At 51.5% G+C, this 22,229-nt stretch overlaps 1 protein-coding gene and 1 long non-coding RNA gene across 3 annotated transcripts in view; one reads left to right on the top strand and one right to left on the bottom strand.

The window, feature by feature from the left end:
* The window catches only part of LOC123758803 (Nicotinamide amidase), an 89,205-nt gene that overhangs the window by 25,381 nt on the left and 41,595 nt on the right, over positions 1–22,229 (top strand). The window contains exons 1-2 of one of the 2 annotated variants that reach the window (XM_045743519.2): positions 13,397–13,529; positions 16,923–17,228. In XM_045743519.2, coding sequence (XP_045599475.2) covers positions 16,966–17,228 — 263 coding nt within the window. In that variant the 5' untranslated portion in view covers positions 13,397–13,529; positions 16,923–16,965. Of the gene's footprint in view, positions 1–13,396; positions 13,530–16,922; positions 17,229–22,229 lie in introns of those variants that run through there. The other variant, XM_045743518.2, reaches the window with a different exon arrangement.
* LOC123758804 (uncharacterized) overlaps positions 1–22,229 on the bottom strand; it is a 72,911-nt gene that overhangs the window by 7,063 nt on the left and 43,619 nt on the right. The window lies entirely within an intron of this gene.

A 22,229-nucleotide genomic window follows, 5' to 3' on the forward strand; every position in this document is an offset into this window, starting at 1 on the left:
ATTATCGTTCCTTGTTTTCTATTATATTATGGATAATGAGTGACGTAGAGAATCTCAATATAATTTATTCCAAAACATTCTTGGAGAAAGAAACAGAGAAAAACCAAGAGATGGAGGGAAGGAGAATGTTTTCCCCATCGCCAAATATCGAGTATAATGTAATCCTTTAATCACATGCCCCGCCACACATCCACTCTTTACTGGGGCAATCCCACGCGCACGCAACCACGCAAGCAACCACGCACGCACAAACTGCTATACAGCCCAAAGAGCCAGAACTCAACCCCCGCAAGCACAAATTGGTGAGTACAGCCACATCAGGAGGAAAGTAACAGTGAAAGAACAGGTGATGAAACTGAAAAATCAGTCCTATCCCACCTGTTCTTACCTGTTACTACCCACCTGTTCCTTATCCACCTGTCCTTGCCCACCTGTCCTTCACCACCTGTTCCTACCCCAGCTGTTAAGACTCAAAGACAAACTTTGAGTATTAACTCAAAGTGGCAAGCACAAGACTTCTGCTCATTCTCTTAGTATGCATGGTGATATCTGGCCCCACAGCTTTAGTCGTGTCCAGTTGCATCAGGCGCCTTTTCCATTGTCTCCAGTTATCCCAAAGTCCTCCAGTGGTGCTTGATTTGGTTCCATCTCCCTCAGCTCAGGAACTTCTTACTCTGCTGTGACGACCTAGAACCTGTTCAGTTCCTCACACATTTCTCTATCGTTTTCAGAGAGTATTCTCTTACCCTCAATTTCATCATGTAAACGTATGTACTTACCTAGTTGTGCTTGTGGGGGTTGAGCTCTGGCTCATTGGTCCCTCCTCTCAACTGTAAATCAACTAGTGTAGAGGTTCCTGAGCCTACTGGGCTATATCATATCTACATTTGAAACTATGTATGGAGTCAGCCTCCACCACATCACTTCTTAGTGCATTCCACCTGTTAACTACTAAGGACAGGTGGGTGAGGACAGGTGGGTGAGGACAGGTGGGAGAGGACAGGTGGGTGAGGACAGGTGGGTGAGGACAGGTGGGTGAGGACAGGTGGGTGAGGACAGGTGGGTGAGGACAGGTGGGAGAGGACAGGTGGGTGAGGACAGGTGGGTGAGGACAGGTGGGAGAGGAGAGGTGGGAAAGGACAGGTGGGTGAGGACAGGTGGGTGAGGACAGGTGGGAGAGGACAGGTGGGAGAGGACAGGTGGGTGAGGACAGGTGGGTGAGGACAGGTGGGAGAGGACAGGTGGGTGAGGACAGGTGGGTGAGGACAGGTGGGAGAGGACAGGTGGATGAGAACAGGTGGGAGAGGACAGGGGGGTGAGGACAGGTGGGTGAGGACAGGTGGAAGAGGACAGGTGGGTGAGAACAGGTGGGAGAGGACAGGTGGGAGAGGACAGGTGGGAGAGGACAGGTGGGTGAGGACAGGTGGGTGAGGACAGGTGGGAGAGGACAGGTGGGTGAGGACAGGTGGGAGAGGACAGGTGGGTGAGGACAGGTGGGCGAGGACAGGTGGGTGAGGACAGGTGGGCGAGGACAGGTGGGAGAGGACAGGTGGGTGAGGACAGGTGGGCGAGGACAGGTGGGAGAGGACAGGTGGGTGAGGACAGGTGGGAGAGGACAGGTGGGAGAGGACAGGTGGGGTAAGGACAGGTGGGTGAGGACAAGTGGGAGAGGACAGGTGGGAGAGGACAGGTGGGAGAGGACAGGTGGATGAGGACAGGTGGGAGAGGACAGGTGGGTGAGGACAGGTGGGAGAGGACAGGTGGGAGAGGACAGGTGGGAGAGGACAGGTGGGTGAGAACAGGTGGGAGAGGACAGGTGGGTGAGGACAGGTGGGCGAGGACAGGTGGGAGAGGACAGGTGGGAGAGGACAGGTGGGTGAGGACAGGTGGGTGAGGACAGGTGGGAGAGAACAGGTGGGAGAGGACAGGTGTGTGAGGACAGGTGTGTGAGGACAGGTGAGGAGCGCCCCCAAGGCCACGCGGCTCCTCCACCATAAACAAACCATCATTTGTACCACCGTCATGTTAACTCATAAACTTTCAAGAGAAAAAATATAAAAAATCAGTAAGTGCAATGCGGCGAGCAGAGGGGGAGGGGGTGGGGAGGGAGGGAGGGGGATGGAGAGGGAGGGAGAGAGGGAGAGACAGAGAGAGGGAGGGGGAAGGTGCGTGCGTGACCACCTGACCTCTGACCTTTCATGACCGCGTCTCGTCACTAACTCACCCGCGATTTTTTCTTCCGAGTTTTGGAAATTGAAGGAAGGGGCAGATGGGTAGGGGAGGGGGGGGGGCTGGGGCAAAGATGTGGAAAGGTAAGAAGAGGGGGGAAGGAAGACTTCCTTCTTTGACTTCCTTGACTCCCTTCCCCTTAGGAAGGTAGAGGGGAGGGGGGGGAGGTTGGTTAAGGGGGAAGGAAGGGTTACTGTACTGACCAATCAGGGCGACTATCGACTTGCGTGGATCCAACCACCTTCCCTGGACGTGGTAATTGCTACTGTGGGAATGGACTGACCCGCAGGGGGCAGGCAGTTCCGCAGCCGCAGGGGGCAGGCAGTTCCGCAGCCGCAGGTGGCAGGCAGTTCTACAGCCGCAGGGGGCAGGCAGTTCCACAGCCGCAGGGGGCAGGCAGTTCCACAACCGCTGGGAGCAGGCAGTTCCACAGCCGCAGGGGGCAGGCAGTTCCACAGTTGCTGGGAGCAGGCAGTTCCACAACCGCAGGGAGCAGGCAGTTCCACAACCACAGGGAGCAGGCAGTTCCACACCCGCAGGGAGCAGGCAGTTCCACAACCGCAGGGGGCAGGCAGTTCCACAACCGCAGGGGGCAGGCAGTTCCACAACCGCAGGGAGCAGGCAGTTCCACAACCGCAGGGAGCAGGCAGTTCCACAACCGCAGGGAGCAGGCAGTTCCACAGCCGCAGGGGGCAGGCAGTTCCACAGCCGCAGGGGGCAGGCAGTTCCACAGCCGCATGGAGCAGGCAGTTCCACAACCGCAGGGGGCAGGCAGTTCCACAGCCGCAGGGGGCAGGCAGTTCCACAGCCGCAGGGGGCAGGCAGTTCCACAACCGCAGGGAGCAGGCAGTTCCACAACCGCAGGGAGCAGGCAGTTCCACAGCAGCAGGGAGTTCCACAGCCGCAGGGAGCAGGCAGTTCCACAACCGCAGGGAGCAGGCAGTTCCACAACCGCAGGGAGCAGGCAGTTCCACAACCGCAGGGAGCAGGCAGTTCCACAACCGCAGGGAGCAGGCAGTTCCACAGCCGCAGGGGGCAGGCAGTTCCACAGCCGCAGGGGGCAGGCAGTTCCACAACCGCAGGGGGCAGGCAGTTCCACAGCCGCAGGGGGCAGGCAGTTCCACAGCCGCAGGGGGCAGGCAGTTCCACAGCCGCAGGGGGCAGGCAGTTCCACAACCGCAGGGAGCAGGCAGTTCCACAGCCGCAGGGGGCAGGCAGTTTCACAGCGGCAGGGGGGCAGGCAGTTCCACAGCCGCAGGGGGCAGGCAGTTCCACAGCCGCAGGGAGCAGGCAGTTCCACAACCGCAGGGAGCAGGCAGCTCCACAGCAGCAGGGAGTTCCACAGCCGCAGGGAGCAGGCAGTTCCACAGCGGCAGGGGGCAGGCAGTTCCACAGCCGCAGGGGGCAGGCAGTTCCACAGCGGCAGGGGGCAGGCAGTTCCACAACCGCAGGGGGCAGGCAGTTCCACAGCGGCAGGGGGCAGGCAGTTCCACACCCGCAGGGAGCAGGCAGTTCCACAGCCGCTGGGACCAGGCAGTTCCACAGCCGCAGGGGGCAGGCAGTTCCACAACCGCAGGGGGCAGGCAGTTCCACAGCCGCAGGGGGCAGGCAGTTCCACAGCGGCAGGGGGCAGGCAGTTCCACAGCGGCAGGGGGCAGGCAGTTCCACAACCGCAGGGGGCAGGCAGTTCCACAGCCGCAGGGGGCAGGCAGTTCCACAACCGCAGGGGGCAGGCAGTTCCACAGCCGCAGGGGGCAGGCAGTTCCACAACCGCAGGGAGCAGGCAGTTCCACAACCGCAGGGGGCAGGCAGTTCCACAACCGCAGGGAGCAGGCAGTTCCACAACCGCAGGGAGCAGGCAGTTCCACAACCGCAGGGAGCAGGCAGTTCCACAGCCGCAGGGGGCAGGGAGTTCCACAGCCGCAGGGGGCAGTCAGTTCCACAGTCGCAGGGGGCAGGCAGTTCCACAGCCGCAGGGGGCAGGCAGTTCCACAGCCGCAGGGGGCAGGCAGTTCCACACCCGCAGGGAGCAGGCAGTTCCACACCCGCAGGGACCAGGCAGTTCCACAGCCGCAGGGGGCAGGCAGTTCCACAACCGCAGGGGGCAGGCAGTTCCACAACTGCAGGGAGCAGGCAGTTCCACAACCGCAGGGGGCAGGCAGTTCCACAACCGCAGGGAGCAGGCAGTTCCACAGCCGCAGGGAGCAAGCAGTTCCACAGCCGCAGGGAGCAGGCAGTTCCACAGCCGCAGGTGGCAGGCAGTTCCACAGCCGCAGGGGGCAGGCAGTTCCACAGCCGCAGGGGGCAGGCAGTTCCACAGCCGCAGGGGGCAGGCAGTTCCACAGCGGCAGGGGGCAGGCAGTTCCACAGCCGCAGGGGGCAGGCAGTTCCACAGCCGCAGGCAGTTCCACAGCGGCAGGGGACAGGCAGTTCCACAGCCGCAGGTGGCAGGCAGTTCCACAGCCGCAGGGAGCAGGCAGTTCCACAACCGCAGGGAGCAGGCAGTTCCACAACCGCAGAGAGCAGGCAGTTCCACAGCAGCAGGGAGTTCCACAGCCGCAGGGAGCAGGCAGTTCCACAGCCGCAGGGAGCAGACAGTTCCACAGCCGCAGGGAGCAGGCAGTTCCACAACCGCAGGCAGTTCCACAGCCGCAGGGAGCAGGCAGTTCCACAACCGCAGGGAGCAGGCAGTTCCACAGCCGCAGGGAGCAGGCAGTTCCACAGCCGCAGGGAGCAAGCAGTTCCACAGCCGCAGGGAGCAGGCAGTTCCACAGCCGCAGGGGGCAGGCAGTTCCACAGCCGCAGGGGGCAGGCAGTTCCACAACCGCAGGGAGCAGGCAGTTCCACAGCCGCAGGCAGTTCCACAGCCGCAGGGAGCAAGCAGTTCCACAGCCGCAGGGAGCAGGCAGTTCCACAGCCACAGGGAGCAGGCAGTTCCACAGCCGCAGGGAGCAGGCAGTTCCACAGCCGCAGGGAGCAGGCAGTTCCACAGCCGCAGGGAGCAGGCAGTTCCACAGCCGCAGGGAGCAGGCAGTTCCACAGCCGCAGGGAGCAGGCAGTTCCACAGCCACAGGGAGCAGGCAGTTCCACAGCCGCAGGGAGCAGGCAGTTCCACAGCCGCAGGGAGCAGGCAGTTCCACAGCCGCAGGCAGTTCCACAGCCGCAGGGAGCAGGCAGTTCCACAGCCGCAGGCAGTTCCACAGCCGCAGGGAGCAGGCAGTTCCACAGCCGCAGGGAGCAGGCAGTTCCACAGCCGCAGGGAGCAGGCAGTTCCACAGCCGCAGGGAGCAGGCAGTTCCACAGCCGCAGGGAGCAGGCAGTTCCACAGCCGCAGGGAGCAGGCAGTTCCACAGCTGCAGGGAGCTGGCAGTTCCACAGCCGCAGGGAGCAGGCAGTTCCACAGCCGCAGGGAGCAGGCAGTTCCACAGCCGCAGGGAGCAGGCAGTTACACAGCCGCAGGGAGCAGGCAGTTCCACAGCCGCAGGGAGCAGGCAGTTCCACAGCCGCAGGCAGTTCCACAGCCGCAGGGAGCAGGCAGTTCCACAGCCGCAGGGAGCAGGCAGTTCCACAGCCGCAGGGAGCAGGCAGTTCCACAGCCGCAGGGAGCAGGCAGTTCCACAGCCGCAGGGAGCAGGCAGTTCCACAGCCGCAGGGAGCAGGCAGTTCCACAGCTGCAGGGAGCTGGCAGTTCCACAGCCGCAGGGAGCAGGCAGTTCCACAGCCGCAGGGAGCAGGCAGTTCCACAGCCGCAGGGAGCAGGCAGTTCCACAGCCGCAGGGAGCAGGCAGTTCCACAGCCGCAGGGAGCAGGCAGTTCCACAGCCGCAGGGAGCAGGCAGTTCCACAGCCGCAGGGAGCAGGCAGTTCCACAGCTGCAGGGAGCTGGCAGTTCCACAGCTGCAGGGAGCTGGCAGTTCCACAGCTGCAGGGAGCAGGCAGTTCCACAGCCGCAGGGAGCAGGCAGTTCCACAGCCGCAGGGAGCAGGCAGTTCCACAGCTGCAGGGAGCTGGCAGTTCCACAGCTGCAGGGAGCAGGCAGTTCCACAACCACTTACATTGTTTACATTCTGTATTTCTAGCAGCAGATTTGTGGCAATACTGTGAGACTTCCGTGTCCTGGGCATCCATGCCGGTGCTGCTCACTGCTCGGCGCCTGTGATGGTCCGGGTAAGTGTTGTTAGTGAAGGAGCGGCCGGGAGGGTGTGAGGGGAGGCGGGGAAGAGAAGAAGGGGAAGAGAGGGAGGGGTGTGAAGGAGAGTAAGTGGGAGGGATGGAGAGAGGACAGGTAACAGAGGATAATGTTACCTTAGTAAAAACCGGCGCATGCTGTGACGCCGCGTGTTGCGTATATGACGCAGGCGGAGAGGAGCGGCCGCATGCACACACACACACCACCTCTGGCCCACGCTGGCTACCGTACACCAGGGACGCTCGCTATGGGCCAGGTAAGGCTTCATGCAGCAACAACCCGACCTTACACACGGTATCTGTGTATGGGGTTCAGTCACTTCAAGTTACCTCAAGCCCATCGTTATCCAGTAACATCTGCTCTCACAACTATACCTAACTCTATTTTCAGACAACACACAGCCCCCTTCCCCCCTGTTTAAATCCCTAAACATGCTAAACATACACTCACTCCACACATTCTGCTGTGCTACTTACATGTACAAAACCTTGTACCTAAATACTAATCCTCATCTGAAGCTCGTCCTTGACACATGTAACACAACTCAATCATCACACCAGAAATAAATATATCTTTAATATCCCCAGAGTCAAACTAAATCTGTGCAAACGCTCTATGCATATAAAGAGACCTGGTCTATGGAACTCACTCTCTTACGAATTAAAAAGCGTCCAACCTTTGACTTATTCAAAAGTAAAACCAAAAAGTACCTAATTTCATCCTCATAGTTTTCTACCTTGTGCTTCAAACCCGCACTATCTTGTTCTACCCCCCCCCCCCAATATATGTGCCTAAGACATTCAACTTCACCAATGTAATCACTGCTATCAACTTATATCATAGTTATGTTGAACGCCAATTTTTTTCTATAATGTACCTATTAATAGTCCTAAAATTATGCTACAATGTACTTGTTGATAATTTTCAAATTTTTACGACAATGTACCTATTAATATTCTTCAAGTTTTCTTACAATGTACCAACTAAAATTCATTAAATTTTGCTACAAATTACCTACTTAAAATTATCTTTTAGATTAAGGACCTGCCCGAAACCCTATGCGTGTCAGTGGCCTCGCCAGAGTGTAAAACATCGATGCTCTGTTACTCTCATAAACCCAATGTACCTTCTTGTATATATCAATAAATACAATCAAATAAAAACCTAGCGGACCAGCGCTCATTACATACAGGGTGAGAACCACTTAAGACTACCTGAACTACTCCGACAACCTGGACTACACACAGTGACTGGGATGACTGATAACGGCGGCAGCACGCCCTACGGAAGCAAGCCCGCAGCCTCATCCATTACATGAAACAATTATGTATTATTTAAGCCTGATTTTGCAAGACAAATTTTGCTAGTTACGAGAGGCCATCGACCCGCCAACCGGCTGGCAATCTGAGGCACAAAATTGCCCAATTTCAGGAAATCCATTGATGTCATCTGCCAGAAACATGTAAATATGTATTAATCACGCGATATGGCCGTTGATGCCGTGCATAACAATGTTGAATGTTGATGAAGGTCACTTGTCTGGCCAGGTAGGTCACAGGTGAGGTATTATTGGTCACAGGTAAGGTACTGTAGGTCACAGGTGAGGTACTGTAGGTCACAGGTAAGGTACTGTAGGTCACAGGTAAGGTACTGTAGGTCACAGGTGAGGTACTGTAGGTCACAGGTGAGGTACTGGTACATTGTCCTTGAGAAGACTAACAACTCTACACTTACATCTCTGTAGATCATGCATGTCTCCAGCTGCCGTCTGTGTCCTCTGGTAATACTTCTTACCGAAACAATGTCTCATTATCTTGAATGTCGTGATCATGCCTCCTCTGGATCTTTTTAGCTTTGTATTTTTAGGCTCGGTTCTTATTGGGTGTCCTGGTACGCAGGTATGGTAGGGAGACAGGTACCCACCAGGTACCCAGGTATGGTTGTGGGCCCCGGGGGGGGGGGGGGGGGGAGGGGTGGCAGGGTGAGAGGGAACCAGTATAGGGGAACACCTGTTGGACAGTGTTAGTGGGGGGGGGGGTGTAGGGGTAACGCCTGTATCACACACTGAGTGGCCTCTCACCTAAGAGGTCACTCAAGGTCACCCAAGAGGTCCCTTAGGGAGTCACTCAAGGGGGATGCCCCTCTGAAGGTCACTCAATCGGGTAGGTGAGGTGGCCGGGTGGGTGAGGTGGTCACTCAGATTATAGTGAAGGGCAGAGAGGGCGTGTTGACACCTACAGTGAGTTCCCGTCCCTCACCAGCAGCTGTGCACCAGGTACAACCAACCCGTCACTCAACGTGGGTGAGTGTCTATCTGACGGACAAATAGAAATTAGAATTTGGTACTTATCATTTTCTAGTCCGAAAAAATAATACTAAAAACCAAACTTTGGTTTGTCCCAATTCAGTACTACAAAAGTCAACTTTCTATTGGTCGATCAGGACATATTTGACCGCTCGATCAAGCCGTTACCACGAGTACTTCCACTCCAGGAGGATGGACTGGGCAAGATACGCAAATATTAGCTTTTAATATCTTAATGGCTCCAGCACTGACGACCACTCTCCACACTCCCACCAGGGCTGGGGGTCAGGTCCCAGGGCTGGGGGTCAGGTCCCAGGGCTGGGGTCAGGTCCCAGGGCTGGGGGTCAGGTCCCAGGGCTGGGGGTCAGGTCCCAGGGCTGGGGGTCAGGTCCCAGGGCTGGGGGTCAGGTCCCAGGGCTGGGGGTCAGGTCCCAGGGCTGGGGGTCAGGTCCCAGGGCTGGGGGTCAGGTCCCAGGGCTGGGGGTCAGGTCCCAGGGCTGGGGGTCAGGTCCCAGGGCTGGGGGTCAGGTCCCAGGGCTGGGGGTCAGGTCCCAGGGCTGGGGGTCAGGTCCCAGGGTTGGGGTCAGGTCCCAGGGCTGGGGTCAGGTCCCAGGGCTGGGGTCAGGTCCCAGGGCTGGGGTCAGGTCCCAGGGCTGGGGGTCAGGTCCCAGGGCTGGGGTCAGGTCCCAGGGTTGGGGGTCAGGTCCCGGGGCTGGGGTCAGGTCCCAGGGCTGGGGGTCAGGTCCCAGGGCTGGGGGTCAGGTCCCAGGGCTGGGGGTCAGGTCCCAGGGTTGGGGGTCAGGTCCCAGGGCTGGGGTCAGGTCCCAGGGCTGGGGTCAGGTCCCAGGGCTGGGGTCAGGGTGGGGTCCTCGTGTGTAAGACCCCACCATCAACAACCACCACCTCGGGACCCCAGAGATCACTAGTGTTGACTGTGTCTGATGTAATTTACCGCTCATTTACCTCAGTTTACAGGAGTTTACAAGAGTTTACTTGAGGGCCACCATCTCTAGTGGTCTCAACGGGGGGCAGGAAGCCGACGGCTTGTCAAGGATCACTCCCATTGCTGAAGCTTAAAATCCAGTTGGAAAAAACAATGTCCTGACTTTTACTATTTCGACGGGTAGGAGGTTCCATTGGTTTATGGGCCACCTGGTCCATATAAAATGTTGCTAAAATTGATAAATACAACATTTTTACCTGTTACTAAAATAGCTAGTCCCTAAATATATCTGCAAGTTAGAGGCCAGAGGCTTGGGGCTGGTCTCACTCAACTTTCCAAGATGACCCATAGGGAATATGGGAGTGTCATAGGCCAGTTGGGAGGGTCGGCCTCAGTGCTAAAATTTAAGAAATAGTGTAGGTATAGTGAACCCCCTGCAATTTTCATGATATCAATGACTGTGTTTTCCGTAGAGTTTTGACGTCTATTCCAGACGGGTCTTGCTGGGATGCATTACATTACTGAATGTCCACTCATTAGAGCCTTCAGGTATGTGTACCTGGGGCTGGGCAATTACTTTGAAGAGAGGGGAGAGAGAGAGAGGGGGGGGGGGAAGGAGAGGGAGTCAGGGGATGTTGGATAAGGAGGGGGGAAGAAAATTGGGGTGAGAGAGGGGGGGGGGGAAGATTGGGAGAGAGGGGAGGTTACCTTGAGGTGCTTCCGGGGCTTAGCGTACCCGCGGCCCGGTCGTCGACCAGGCCTCCTGGTTGCCGGACTGATCAACCAGGCTGTTGGACGCGGCTGCTCGCAGCCTGATGTATGAGTCAGAGCCTGGTTGATCAGGGAGAGGGAGGGTTTTGACTTTTCATATTTCTTTATTGGGCTGTCTTTTATTTTTGAGTAACGTTGATTTTTACATTCAAATTTTTTTTTATATTTTAACTAATTTTCTTGGCCGAGTAATTTTGTTTCCTTTTTGAACTGGTGATAGAGATATGTATTATTTTGTGTTGCCGATCCTTTTATATATATATATATATATATATATATATATATATATATATATATATATATATATATATATATATATATCGCACCTAGTAGCCAGAACGCACTTCTCAGCCTACTATGCAAGGCCCGATTTGCCTAATAAGCCAAGTTTTCATGAATTAATTGTTTTTTGACTACCTAACCTACCTAACCTAACCTAACCTAACTTTTTCGGCTTCCTAACCTAACCTAACCTATAAAGATAGGTTAGTTTAGGTTGGTTAGGTTCTGTCATATATCTACGTTAATTTTAACTCCAATAAAAAAAAATGACCTCATACATCATGAAATGGGTAGCTTTATCATTTCATAAGAAAAAAATTAGAGAAAATATATTAATTCAGGAAAACTTGGCTTATTAGGCAAATCGGGCCTTGCATAGTAGGCCGAGAAGTGCATTCTGGCTACTAAGTACGACATATATATATATATATATATATAATATATATATATATATATATATATATATATATATATATATATATATATATATATATATAAGTAGAGAAGGGAGAGAAACATTAGAATATGCGTGATAATCAAACGAATATTATAATAGAATAATAGGCTAACAATAACATTGTTGGAATACTTATATGATAACTCAGAAACTAAGTGTAGTGTCATTACACACAAACAAAAGAGCCTCGCTAACAGGTAATTATAAGCCATAAGGTAGCCGAGGTTACCTTAATTCCAGCTTTTATGATGTGTGAAGGGCGGACGGGCGGGCGGGGTATGGATCTCCCGCGTATTTTTACCGCCTGCACACGAAGGTCGTCTCGCACACTGATTGGCTCAGCGCATCGTGACGCACTCGTGACGTTCTTCAATACTATTGGTCAGCAGTCAGCGGTGACGTCATTACATATTTCCAGAACTGATTTTCTCTGTTGTTGCCAGAATATAATGACAACACAAGAAACATCAGCAATGAATAGTATCCGTCCATTTTCTGTCATTTCACATCATATAAAACATAACGTTACACTCAACAAAGGATAATACTGTTTGCAGTTGTAATAATCAGTCGTAAAATATTACATGTCTCTTATATAAAGGAATTCGGTAACGAAAATTTTGTAAACAAGAATTCTATTTATACGTTGTAATTAGTTCAGTATAGGCTATTATTATTATTATTGATTTTTAAATAAAAATCAATAAACGTAGACTCGATGCGCAATAATTTCCTTATTTGAAACCATGTTGATATTCAGACCTTAGAAGATTACCAAAGTTGTCCCTGACCATCCTGCCAGTACTGTGCTGGGGCTGCCTCTGGCTGACACTACTTCACCGTATCTACCTCTTCCCTTTTTTCAATACGGACGCAACATATTTTCATACTTCCTTTGTTATCTTACACTTTTATAATGAGGCATGAGGAACCGTTGGCAGTGGTCTGATAAGCTCTTCGGCGGCATCCTTTAGGATACATATGACCAGTTGGTATATATAGGCTTGGTCAGCGACCTCTTCCTTCAGATGTGGGCGTGCTGCAGTTGTGGTAGGTATGTGGCTACATGTGCTATGTCACACTCACTCACTGGCCGAGGCCTCGCACACGACCTCTCAGTTCTTGTCATTGTGTAACAGCCATGCTTATCCCCACTCATACACATATTGTACTTTCTTTGCCTTGTCACAGACACACTTCACTGTGACCCGCTGGCTCATTTCTGGGGTTTTAACTTGTCTCGGCAATTCTTGGTGCCAAAATTTATATTTCCCGTTTTGTTTTCCATTTAAATCCCCCCACCGCCTCCCCAAGTTTATCCCAGAAAGTCTCTGTCATAATCCCCCTCTTGTATGGTGACTTTATACTTGGTTATTGTGCCTTGGTTACCACGCCCACCATTGTGTAGCCCGCCGGGAGGATTCAGGCGGACGTGCTCGTCAAGGGTCGAGCTATATTCCATGTCTTTCAAACTGTTTGTTTCCCGGACCTGTCTCCCTCTTTTTTAATGTTCCCTGAGGTCTTTTTACACTGCTCTTATCCTCGTTATACTACACTTGTGCAGGTTGAAGTCTAGCAACCATCTTTATGGCCGTGTTTCCAGTACATGCCAGTCTCCCTGTTGTATATCTCTTGAACGTTTATTTCTACCTCTTCTCACCTGCTTTGCAGCGTCAACAAGAGGATATAAATTATTATACTTCCTATATCAGGTCATTTACATAGACCAGGAAGAGAATGGTGCCGAGTACCACTAGAATGGTGGCACCCTCCTCCTGTTCTCTTAGAACTCCTGCTTCTCTCCCATCATCCTCTCACACATCCCGCGAGAGATAAAGAGAGAGAGAGAGAGAGAGAGAGAGAGAGAGAGAGAGAGAGAGAGAGAGAGAGATAAGCAACTACATTAACACATCTTTATTCACCACAGTCAAGGTCGGTGAGAGTCCACACCGTGACGCTGCAAGGAGATACAAATGAGTGCCTCTTGTTCATTACTGCCTCTCCATTCTACCCCACGAGCAGCAACCCCGGTCTGCACCTGCTGTGTGCACCGACACCCCGGCCTGCACCAGTCTGCTGTTACTGACACCTCGGCCTACACCTGTCTGCTGTTACTGACACCCCGGCCTACACCTGCTGTGTGCACCGACACCCCGGCCTGCACCAGTCTGCTGTTACTGACACCTCGGCCTACACCTGTCTGCTGTTACTGACACCCCGGCCTGCACCTGCTGTGTGCACCGACACCCCGGCCTACACCAGTCTGCTGTTACTGACACCCCGGCCTACACCTCCAGCCTGCGAGAATACCAAGTAGCTTGGGTCCAGTTCGCTACACCCTCAGGAAGGCCACAGTAAGTACTCTCTGAGTCTCTGAGAACAGTAGGGAATGACAGACTGAGACAGACACAGGATGACGGTGCTCGGAGGTGACAGCGGCTTGGTCATAGACAACATTACTGACCAGTGTGTACAGTGAGACAGGTTAATATACCTAGGAGGTCCTCAGAGTCATAGAGGACACATAGTGATCCAGACGAGCGGGTTATGTTGAGACGAGATGATTTTGGGGCTTAGCGTCCCCTTAGCGTTCTTTTTGTTACACACCCTTCAGGAAGCAGCCCGTAGCAGCTGTCTAACTCCCAGGTACCTATTTACTGCTAGGCGAACAGGGGCATCAGGGTGAAAGAAGCATTTTGCCTATTTGTCTCCGCTTCCACCGGGGATCGAACCCGGAACCTGAGGACTACGAATCCGAAGCGCTGTCCACTCAGCTGTCAGGCACCTGGGTTGGGTCGGTTTCACCCGTTCTTTTGATAATACATCGCATTTTGACGTACAATTTACCTGTGGCCAAACACTGGTGTAGCGGCTCGCAAACATTGACGTGATGTCCCGTTTGTTCCTCCTGAGACCTCGGGCAGGTATATCATATACCTGAGGAGTATATCTTCAAGGGAATTAGTGAGTTTAGTGAGGCTGGGAACGTAGAGGACAGGCTGGCTGGTGAGCTGAAGACCCACCTCTAACTGCACGGTTATTACACCCGCCACAATGATGACCACCAGGCGAGTATACTTTAGTCCTCAACATGTGCCGAGAAGTGTATGTACACCTCTGGGTGTATGTACACCTCTGGGTGTATGTACACCTCTGGGTGTATGTACACCTCTGGGTGTATGTACACCTCTGGGTGTATGTACACCTCTGGGTGTATGTACACCTCTGGGTGTATGTACACCTCTGGGTGTACCTACACACCGCCAGACAAGTATTTTACACCGATCTTTGTTATTCCTGATTACACACAGATTCGTCACTGTTGATGACTGTCTCCTGATCTGGTGTGTGGTTTGGTCATTATATCTTAGGGTTGGTGGTTAAGACGGAGCCTCGGGAGTGGGGGGAGGGAGGGAGGGGGTTATGATAGGTGGGGGGAGGGTATGACAGGTAGAGGATAAAGGCAGCATAAGGGGAGGATGACCATCAGGTCAAGGAGTGGGGTCAACTACTGACCGAGCTTGGAGGCTACGTACACTGGTCAAGCCACACAGCATGCACTAATATGCCCGGACAGGCCTTCATGATGGTGGTGGTGGGTAGGACTCACATTTTCATCTAGTTGTGCTTGCGGGGGTTGAGCTTTGGCTCTTTGGTCCCGCTTCTCAATTGTCAATCAACTGGTGTACAGGTTCCTGAGCCTACTGGGCTCTATCATATCTACACTTGAAACTGTGTATGGAGTCAGCCTCCACCACATCACTGCCTAGTGCATTCCACCTGTTAACTACTCTGACACTGAAAAAATGATTTATAATGTTTCTGTTGCTCATTTGGGTACTCAGTTTCCACATGTGTCCCCTTGTGCGATGGCCATCCATGTTAAATAGACTGTCTTTATCAACCTATCAATTCCTGTTAGAATTTTGTATGTGGTAATCATGTCTCCTATGACTCTTCTGTGTTCCAGCAACGAATCAAGCAGCTTTTCCTGATAACTCATATCTGGCAGTTCTGGTACCAGTCTTGTGGCATAAGTTTCAACCTTCTCCGACTTCATTTTGTGCTTCACCAGGTATAGACGTCTGATACCATACTACTTGTGAAGGAGGAAATGTATATGTTTACCTCTCAGAATGTTTGGTAATGTGTTTATTTGTGATGTGTGTCTATGTATATATTAACACGTTGTACTGAATGGGGTGAGAATAGCTTGAGCTACCTCATCCCTTTGTGTGTATTTTACCTCAATAAACTTATTTCAATTTCAATTTCAGGTATAGACTCCACGCTGGAACTGCATACTCAAGGCTTGGTCTGACATGTTTGGTATACATGTGCCTAACATATGATTCCTTACACAAATTTGTAAAGACACTTTTCATGTTAGCCAATCTCGCATATGCCGCTGATGATATTCTTTTATTGTGGGATTAGGAGACAGGTTCAGTGTGATAATAACCCTGAGGTCCTTCTCTATCAGTTTCATAAAGTAGTTTATCTCCCATTTGCCACCTTGTGTTTGGTCTCCTGCTCCTCCACCTATCTTCAATACGTTACATTCACTTGAGTTAAACTCTAGTAGCCATTTGTTAGGCCATTCTTCCAGTTTGCCCAGGTTATCTCGACGCCTCTTGCTGTTTTTATCCGTCTTAATCCTCCTCCTAATTTTTGCATCATCGGGAAACCATTGAGAGGAAGGAGTCTCTGGAAGATTATTAAATATATGAGAAACAGGACAGGTCCAACAAGTGAGCCCTGTGGGACTTCCGTAGCGACACTCCCTGGCTCAGTAATGTGTGCGTGAACACATGCAACAGTTAGTTAGTAACTTAGTAGAACTAGCTTTCTGTTAGTTCAGTAAACACGCACACATGTAACTGTGCGCACGCACGCGCGCGCGCTGAGAGCGTCGGTACACCCATTATATTCCACCGGACTCTGAGTCCAGTCACACGAAGTAAGACTAATTTTATACATCAATTCTGAGCGAGAAGTGTTAGGAGTGACTTCTGGCGTGTCAAATCGGCATATTATTGCGCAAGTTGTTTAATTCTGGCGGAGTTAGCGAGCGGGAGACCAGCAGTGTGGCTCGCTACTCTGTGCTGTTATCCCTCCCTCACACTCACCTTAAGTATTAACTATTACCCTAATACTTTATGGATAATTATTATCCTAATACTTTATGGATAACTATTATCCTAATACTTTATGGCACGTGCTATTTTTTAATTTTCATGTAATTTTGATTATTCAAACAGGTAATTATAGGGTGTTTAGCTAGTAAGAGCGTAATACCTAGAGTGATGATAGGCCTATGGTGGCTGTGTCCACTCTTGTTGCTCCACCACATGTGGCTCAGGCACTGTTGTGGCTCAGTGAATATTGTCCAGGTTATTGGGCGAGTGAGGTTGTGGCCAGCACTGGAAGGGTGACCCCCTGGACCCTCCCACCCCACACACAGTGCGCCTTGCTAACCTCAACAGTCCTCGCCGCCAGCACAATGCTATACCGTACTATGGGGATAAAACTTTACTAGCTTTCAAATCAATGTAAACATGAAAGTGGAGGAAATTTGTTGACATGCACTGCAGAAAATTATTTTCCTGTAAGGGGTAAATATTGATATATCCTGAGCCACCTGCTGTGCCGCTCCTCCTCTAGTTCACATCTAACATTTCACAAAACATCCACACGAAACATATACAAAAAATATATAAATTCTAATGCAAGTATTTTGTAAACAGAGGAAATATTGGTGTGGAGGAGGGCGCGTGCGCGGGGCTGAGCATGGCGGAGCAGGTCTCTAGGCAACGGGGGACGCCAGTAGCACCAGGCCTCCTGTCACACCATGACGCCACGCCTCCACGCCCTCCTCTGACCACACACCCAGCCCACCCACCCACGCCCACCACGCCCACCCTCCTCCTCCAGCCCAACCACCCACCCACCACGGAGCGCCAAACTCAAGAGACGGTGTGTGAGGCAGGAGACCAAGACTTACCCTCCTGGGCAGACATGGACGCCTGCTTCAAGGCCTTCGATAAGGACGAGTAAGTACATCATTACTGCTATGTCTAAGTCACTTTCTTGTTTAACGCACATGACGCCTCCTGTGTCACCTGTGTGTGTTGTGATGGTAACATGTAGGGTGGCTCACCTGTGTGTTGTGATGGTAACATGTAGAGTGGCTCACCTGTGTGTTGTGATGGTAACATGTAGAGTGGCTCACCTGTGTGTTGTGATGGTAACATGTAGAGTGGCTCACCTGTGTGTTGTGATGGTAACATGTAGGGTGGCTCACCTGTGTGTTGTGATGGTAACATGTAGAGTGGCTCACCTGTGTGTTGTGATGGTAACATGTAGAGTGGCTCACCTGTGTGTTGTGATGGTAACATGTAGAGTGGCTCACCTGTGTGTTGTGATAGTAAAATGTAGAGTGGCTCACCTGTGTGTTGTGATGGTAACATGTAGAGTGGCTCACCTGTGTGTTGTGATGTAACATGTAGAGTGGCTCACCTGTGTGTTGTGATGGTAACATGTAGGGTGGCTCACCTGTGTGTTGTGATGGTAACATGTAGGGTGGCTCACCTGTGTGTTGTGATGGTAACATGTAGGGTGGCTCACCTGTGTGTTGTGATGGTAACATGTAGAGTGGCTCACCTGTGTGTGTGTTGTGATGGTAACATGTAGAGTGGCTCACCTGTGTGTTGTGATAGTAACATGTAGAGTGGCTCACCTGTGTGTTGTGATGGTAACATGTAGGGTGGCTCACCTGTGTGTTGTGATGGTAACATGTAGGGTGGCTCACCTGTGTGTTGTGATGGTAACATGTAGGGTGGCTCACCTGTGTGTTGTGATGGTAACATGTAGAGTGGCTCACCTGTGTGTTGTGATGGTAACATGTAGAGTGGCTCACCTGTGTGTTGTGATGGTAACATGTAGAGTGGCTCACCTGTGTTGTGATGGTAACTTGTAGGGTGGCTCACCTGTGTGTTGTGATAGTAACATGTAGAGTGGCTCACCTGTGTGTGTGTTGTGATGGTAACATGTAGAGTGGCTCACCTGTGTGTTGTGATAGTAACATGTAGAGTGGCTCACCTGTGTGTTGTGATAGTAACATATAGAGTGGCTCACCTGTGTGTTGTGATGGTAACATGTAGAGTGGCTCACCTGTGTGTTGTGATGGTAACATGTAGAGTGGCTCACCTGTGTGTTGTGATGGTAACATGTAGAGTGGCTCACCTGTGTGTTGTGATGGTAACATGTAGGGTGGCTCACCTGTGTGTTGTGATGGTAACATGTAGGGTGGCTCACCTGTGTGTTGTGATAGTAAAATGTAGAGGGGCTCACCTGTGTGTTGTGATGGTAACATGTAGGGTGGCTCACCTGTGTGTTGTGATGGTAACATGTAGAGTGGCTCACCTGTGTGTTGTGATGGTAACATGTAGAGTGGCTCACCTGTGTGTTGTGATAGTAAAATGTAGAGTGGCTCACCTGTGTGTTGTGATGGTAACATGTAGGGTGGCTCACCTGTGTGTGTGTTGTGATGGTAACATGTGGAGTGGCTCACCTGTGTGTGTGTGTTGTGATGGTAACATGTAGAGTGGCTCACTTGTGTGTGTGTTGTGATGGTAACTTGTAGGGTGGCTCACCTGTGTGTTGTGATGGTAACATGTAGGGTGGCTCACCTGTGTGTGTGTTGTGATGGTAACATGTGGAGTGGCTCACCCGTGTGTTGTGATGGTAACATGTAGGGTGGCTCAACTGTGTACGTGTGTTGTGATGATAACATGTAGGGTGGCTCACCCGTGTGTTGTGATGGTAACATGTAGGGTGGCTCACCTGTGTGCGTGTGTTGTGATGATAACATGTGGAGTGGCTCACCCGTGTGTTGTGATGGTAACATGTAGGGTGGCTCAACTGTGTGCGTGTGTTGTGATAACATGTAGAGTGGCTCACCTGTGTGTTGTGATGGTAACATGTAGGGTGGCTCACCTGTGTGCGTGTGTTGTGATGATAACATGTAGGGTGGCTCACCCGTGTGTTGTGATGGTAACATGTAGGGTGGCTCACCTGTGTGTGTGTGTTGTGATGGTAACATGTAGAGTGGCTCACCCGTGTGTTGTGATGGTAACATGTAGGGTGGCTCACCTGTGTGTTGTGTGTTGTGATGGTAACATGTAGAGTGGCTCACCCGTGTGTTGTGATGGTAACATGTAGGGTGGCTCACCTGTGTGTTGTGATGGTAACATGTAGAGTGGCTCACCCGTGTGTTGTGATGGTAACATGTAGGGTGGCTCACCTGTGTGTTGTGATGGAAACATGTAGGGTGGCTCACCTGTGTGTGTGTTGTGATGGTAACATGTAAAGTGACTCACCTGTGTGTTTTGATGGTAACATGTAGGGTGGCTCACCTGTGTGTTGTGATAGTAACATGTAGAGTGGCTCACCTGTGTGTTGTGATGGTAACATGTAGAGTGGCTCACCTGTGTGTTGTGATGGTAACATGTAGGGTGGCTCACCTGTGTGTGTGTTGTGATGGTAACATGTGGAGTGGCTCACCTGTGTGTTGTGATGGTAACATGTAGAGTGGCTCACCCGTGTGTTATGATGGTAACATGTAGGGTGGCTCACCTGTGTGTTGTGATGGTAACATTTAGAGTGGCTCACCTGTGTGTGTGTGTGTGTGTGTGTTGTGATGGTAACATGTAGAGTGGCTCACCTGTGTGTTGTGATGGTAACATTTAGAGTGGCTCACCTGTGTGTGTGTGTGTGTGTGTGTTGTGATGGTAACATGTAGAGTGGCTCACCTGTGTTGTGATGGTAACATGTAGAGTGGCTCACCTGTGTGTTGTGATGGTAACATGTAGAGTGGCTCACCTGTGTGTTGTGATGGTAACATGTAGAGTGGCTCACCTGTGTGTGTGTGTGTTGTGATGGTAACATGTAGAGTGGCTCACCTGTGTTGTGATGGTAACATGTAGAGTGGCTCACCTGTGTGTTGTGATGGTAACATGTAGAGTGGCTCACCTGTGTGTTGTGATGGTAACATGTAGAGTGGCTCACCTGTGTGTTGTGATGGTAACATGTAGGGTGACTCACCTGTGTGTGTGTTGTGATGGTAACATGTAGAGTGGCTCACCTGTGTGTGTGTGTTGTGATGGTAACATGTAGAGTGGCTCACCTGTGTGTTGTGATGGTAACATGTAGGGTGACTCACCTGTGTGTGTGTTGTGATGGTAACATGTAGAGTGGCTCACCTGTGTGTGTGTGTTGTGATGGTAACATGTAGAGTGGCTCACCTGTGTGTTGTGATGGTAACATGTGGAGTGGCTCACCTGTGTGTTGTGATGGTAACATGTAGAGTGGCTCACCTGTGTGTTGTGATGGTAACATGTAGGGTGGCTCACCTGTGTGTTGTGATGGTAACATGTAGAGTGGCTCACCTGTGTGTTGTGATGGTAACATGTAGAGTGGCTCACCTGTGTGTTGTGATGGTAACATGTGGAGTGGCTCACCTGTGTGTTGTGATGGTAACATGTAGAGTGGCTCACCTGTGTGTTGTGATGGTAACATGTAGGATGGCTCACCTGTGTGTTGTGATGGTAACATGTAGGGTGGCTCACCTGTGTGCTGTGATGGTAATATGTAGAGTGGCTCACCTGTGTGTTGTGATGGTAACATGTAGGGTGGCTCACCTGTGTGTTGTGATGGTAACATGTAGGGTGGCTCACCTGTGTGCTGTGATGGTAATATGTAGAGTGGCTCACCTGTGTGTTGTGATGGTAACATGTAGGGTGGCTCACCTGTGTGCTGTGATGGTAATATGTAGAGTGGCTCACCAGTGTGTTGTGATGATAACATGTGGAGTGGCTCACCTGTGTGTTGTGATGGTAATATGTAGAGTGGCTCACCTGTGTGTTGTGATGGTAACATGTAGAGTGGCTCACCTGTGTGTTGTGATGATAACATGTGGAGTGGCTCACCTGTGTGTGTGTTGTGATGGTAACATGTAGGGTGGCTCACCTGTGTGTTGTGATGGTAACATGTAGAGTGGTTCACCTGTGTGTTGTGATGGTAACATGTGGAGTGGCTCACCCGTGTGTTGTGATGGTAACATGTAGGGTGGCTCACCCGTGTGTTGTGATGGTAACATGTAGGGTGGCTCACCCGTGTGTTGTGATGGTAACATGTAGGGTGGCTCACCTGTGTGCGTGTGTTGTGATGATAACATGTGGAGTGGCTCACCCGTGTGTTGTGATGGTAACATGTAGAGTGGCTCACCTGTGTGTTGTGATGGTAACATGTAGAGTGGCTCACCTGTGTGTTGTGATGGTAACATGTAGAGTGGCTCACCTGTGTGTTGTGATGGTAACATGTGGAGTGGCTCACCCGTGTGTTGTGATGGTAACATGTAGAGTGGCTCACCTGTGTGTTGTGATGGTAACATGTAGAGTGGCTCACCTGTGTGTTGTGATGGTAACATGTAGAGTGGCTCACCTGTGTGTTGTGATGGTAACATGTGGAGTGGCTCACCCGTGTGTTGTGATGGTAACATGTAGAGTGGTTCACCCGTGTGTTGTGATGGTAACATGTAGGGTGGCTCACCCGTGTGTTGTGATGGTAACATGTAGGGTGGCTCACCTGTGTGCGTGTGTTGTGATGATAACATGTGGAGTGGCTCACCCGTGTGTTGTGATGGTAACATGTAGAGTGGCTCACCTGTGTGTGTGTTGTGATGGTAACATGTAGAGTGGCTCACCTGTGTGTTGTGATGGTAACATGTAGAGTGGCTCACCTGTGTGTTGTGATGGTAACATGTGGAGTGGCTCACCCGAGTGTTGTGATGGTAACATGTAGAGTGGTTCACCTGTGTGTTGTGATGATAACATGTGGAGTGGCTCACCCGTGTGTTGTGATGGTAACATGTAGAGTGGCTCACCTGGGTGTGTGTTGTGATGGTAACATGTAGAGTGGCTCACCTGTGTGTTGTGATGGTAACATGTAGAGTGGCTCACCTGTGTGTTGTGATGGTAACATGTAGGGTGGCT

This window comes from Procambarus clarkii, chromosome 31 (assembly GCF_040958095.1).
Source record: "Procambarus clarkii isolate CNS0578487 chromosome 31, FALCON_Pclarkii_2.0, whole genome shotgun sequence".
In the NCBI taxonomy this organism is placed as follows: Eukaryota; Metazoa; Arthropoda; class Malacostraca; order Decapoda; family Cambaridae; genus Procambarus; species Procambarus clarkii.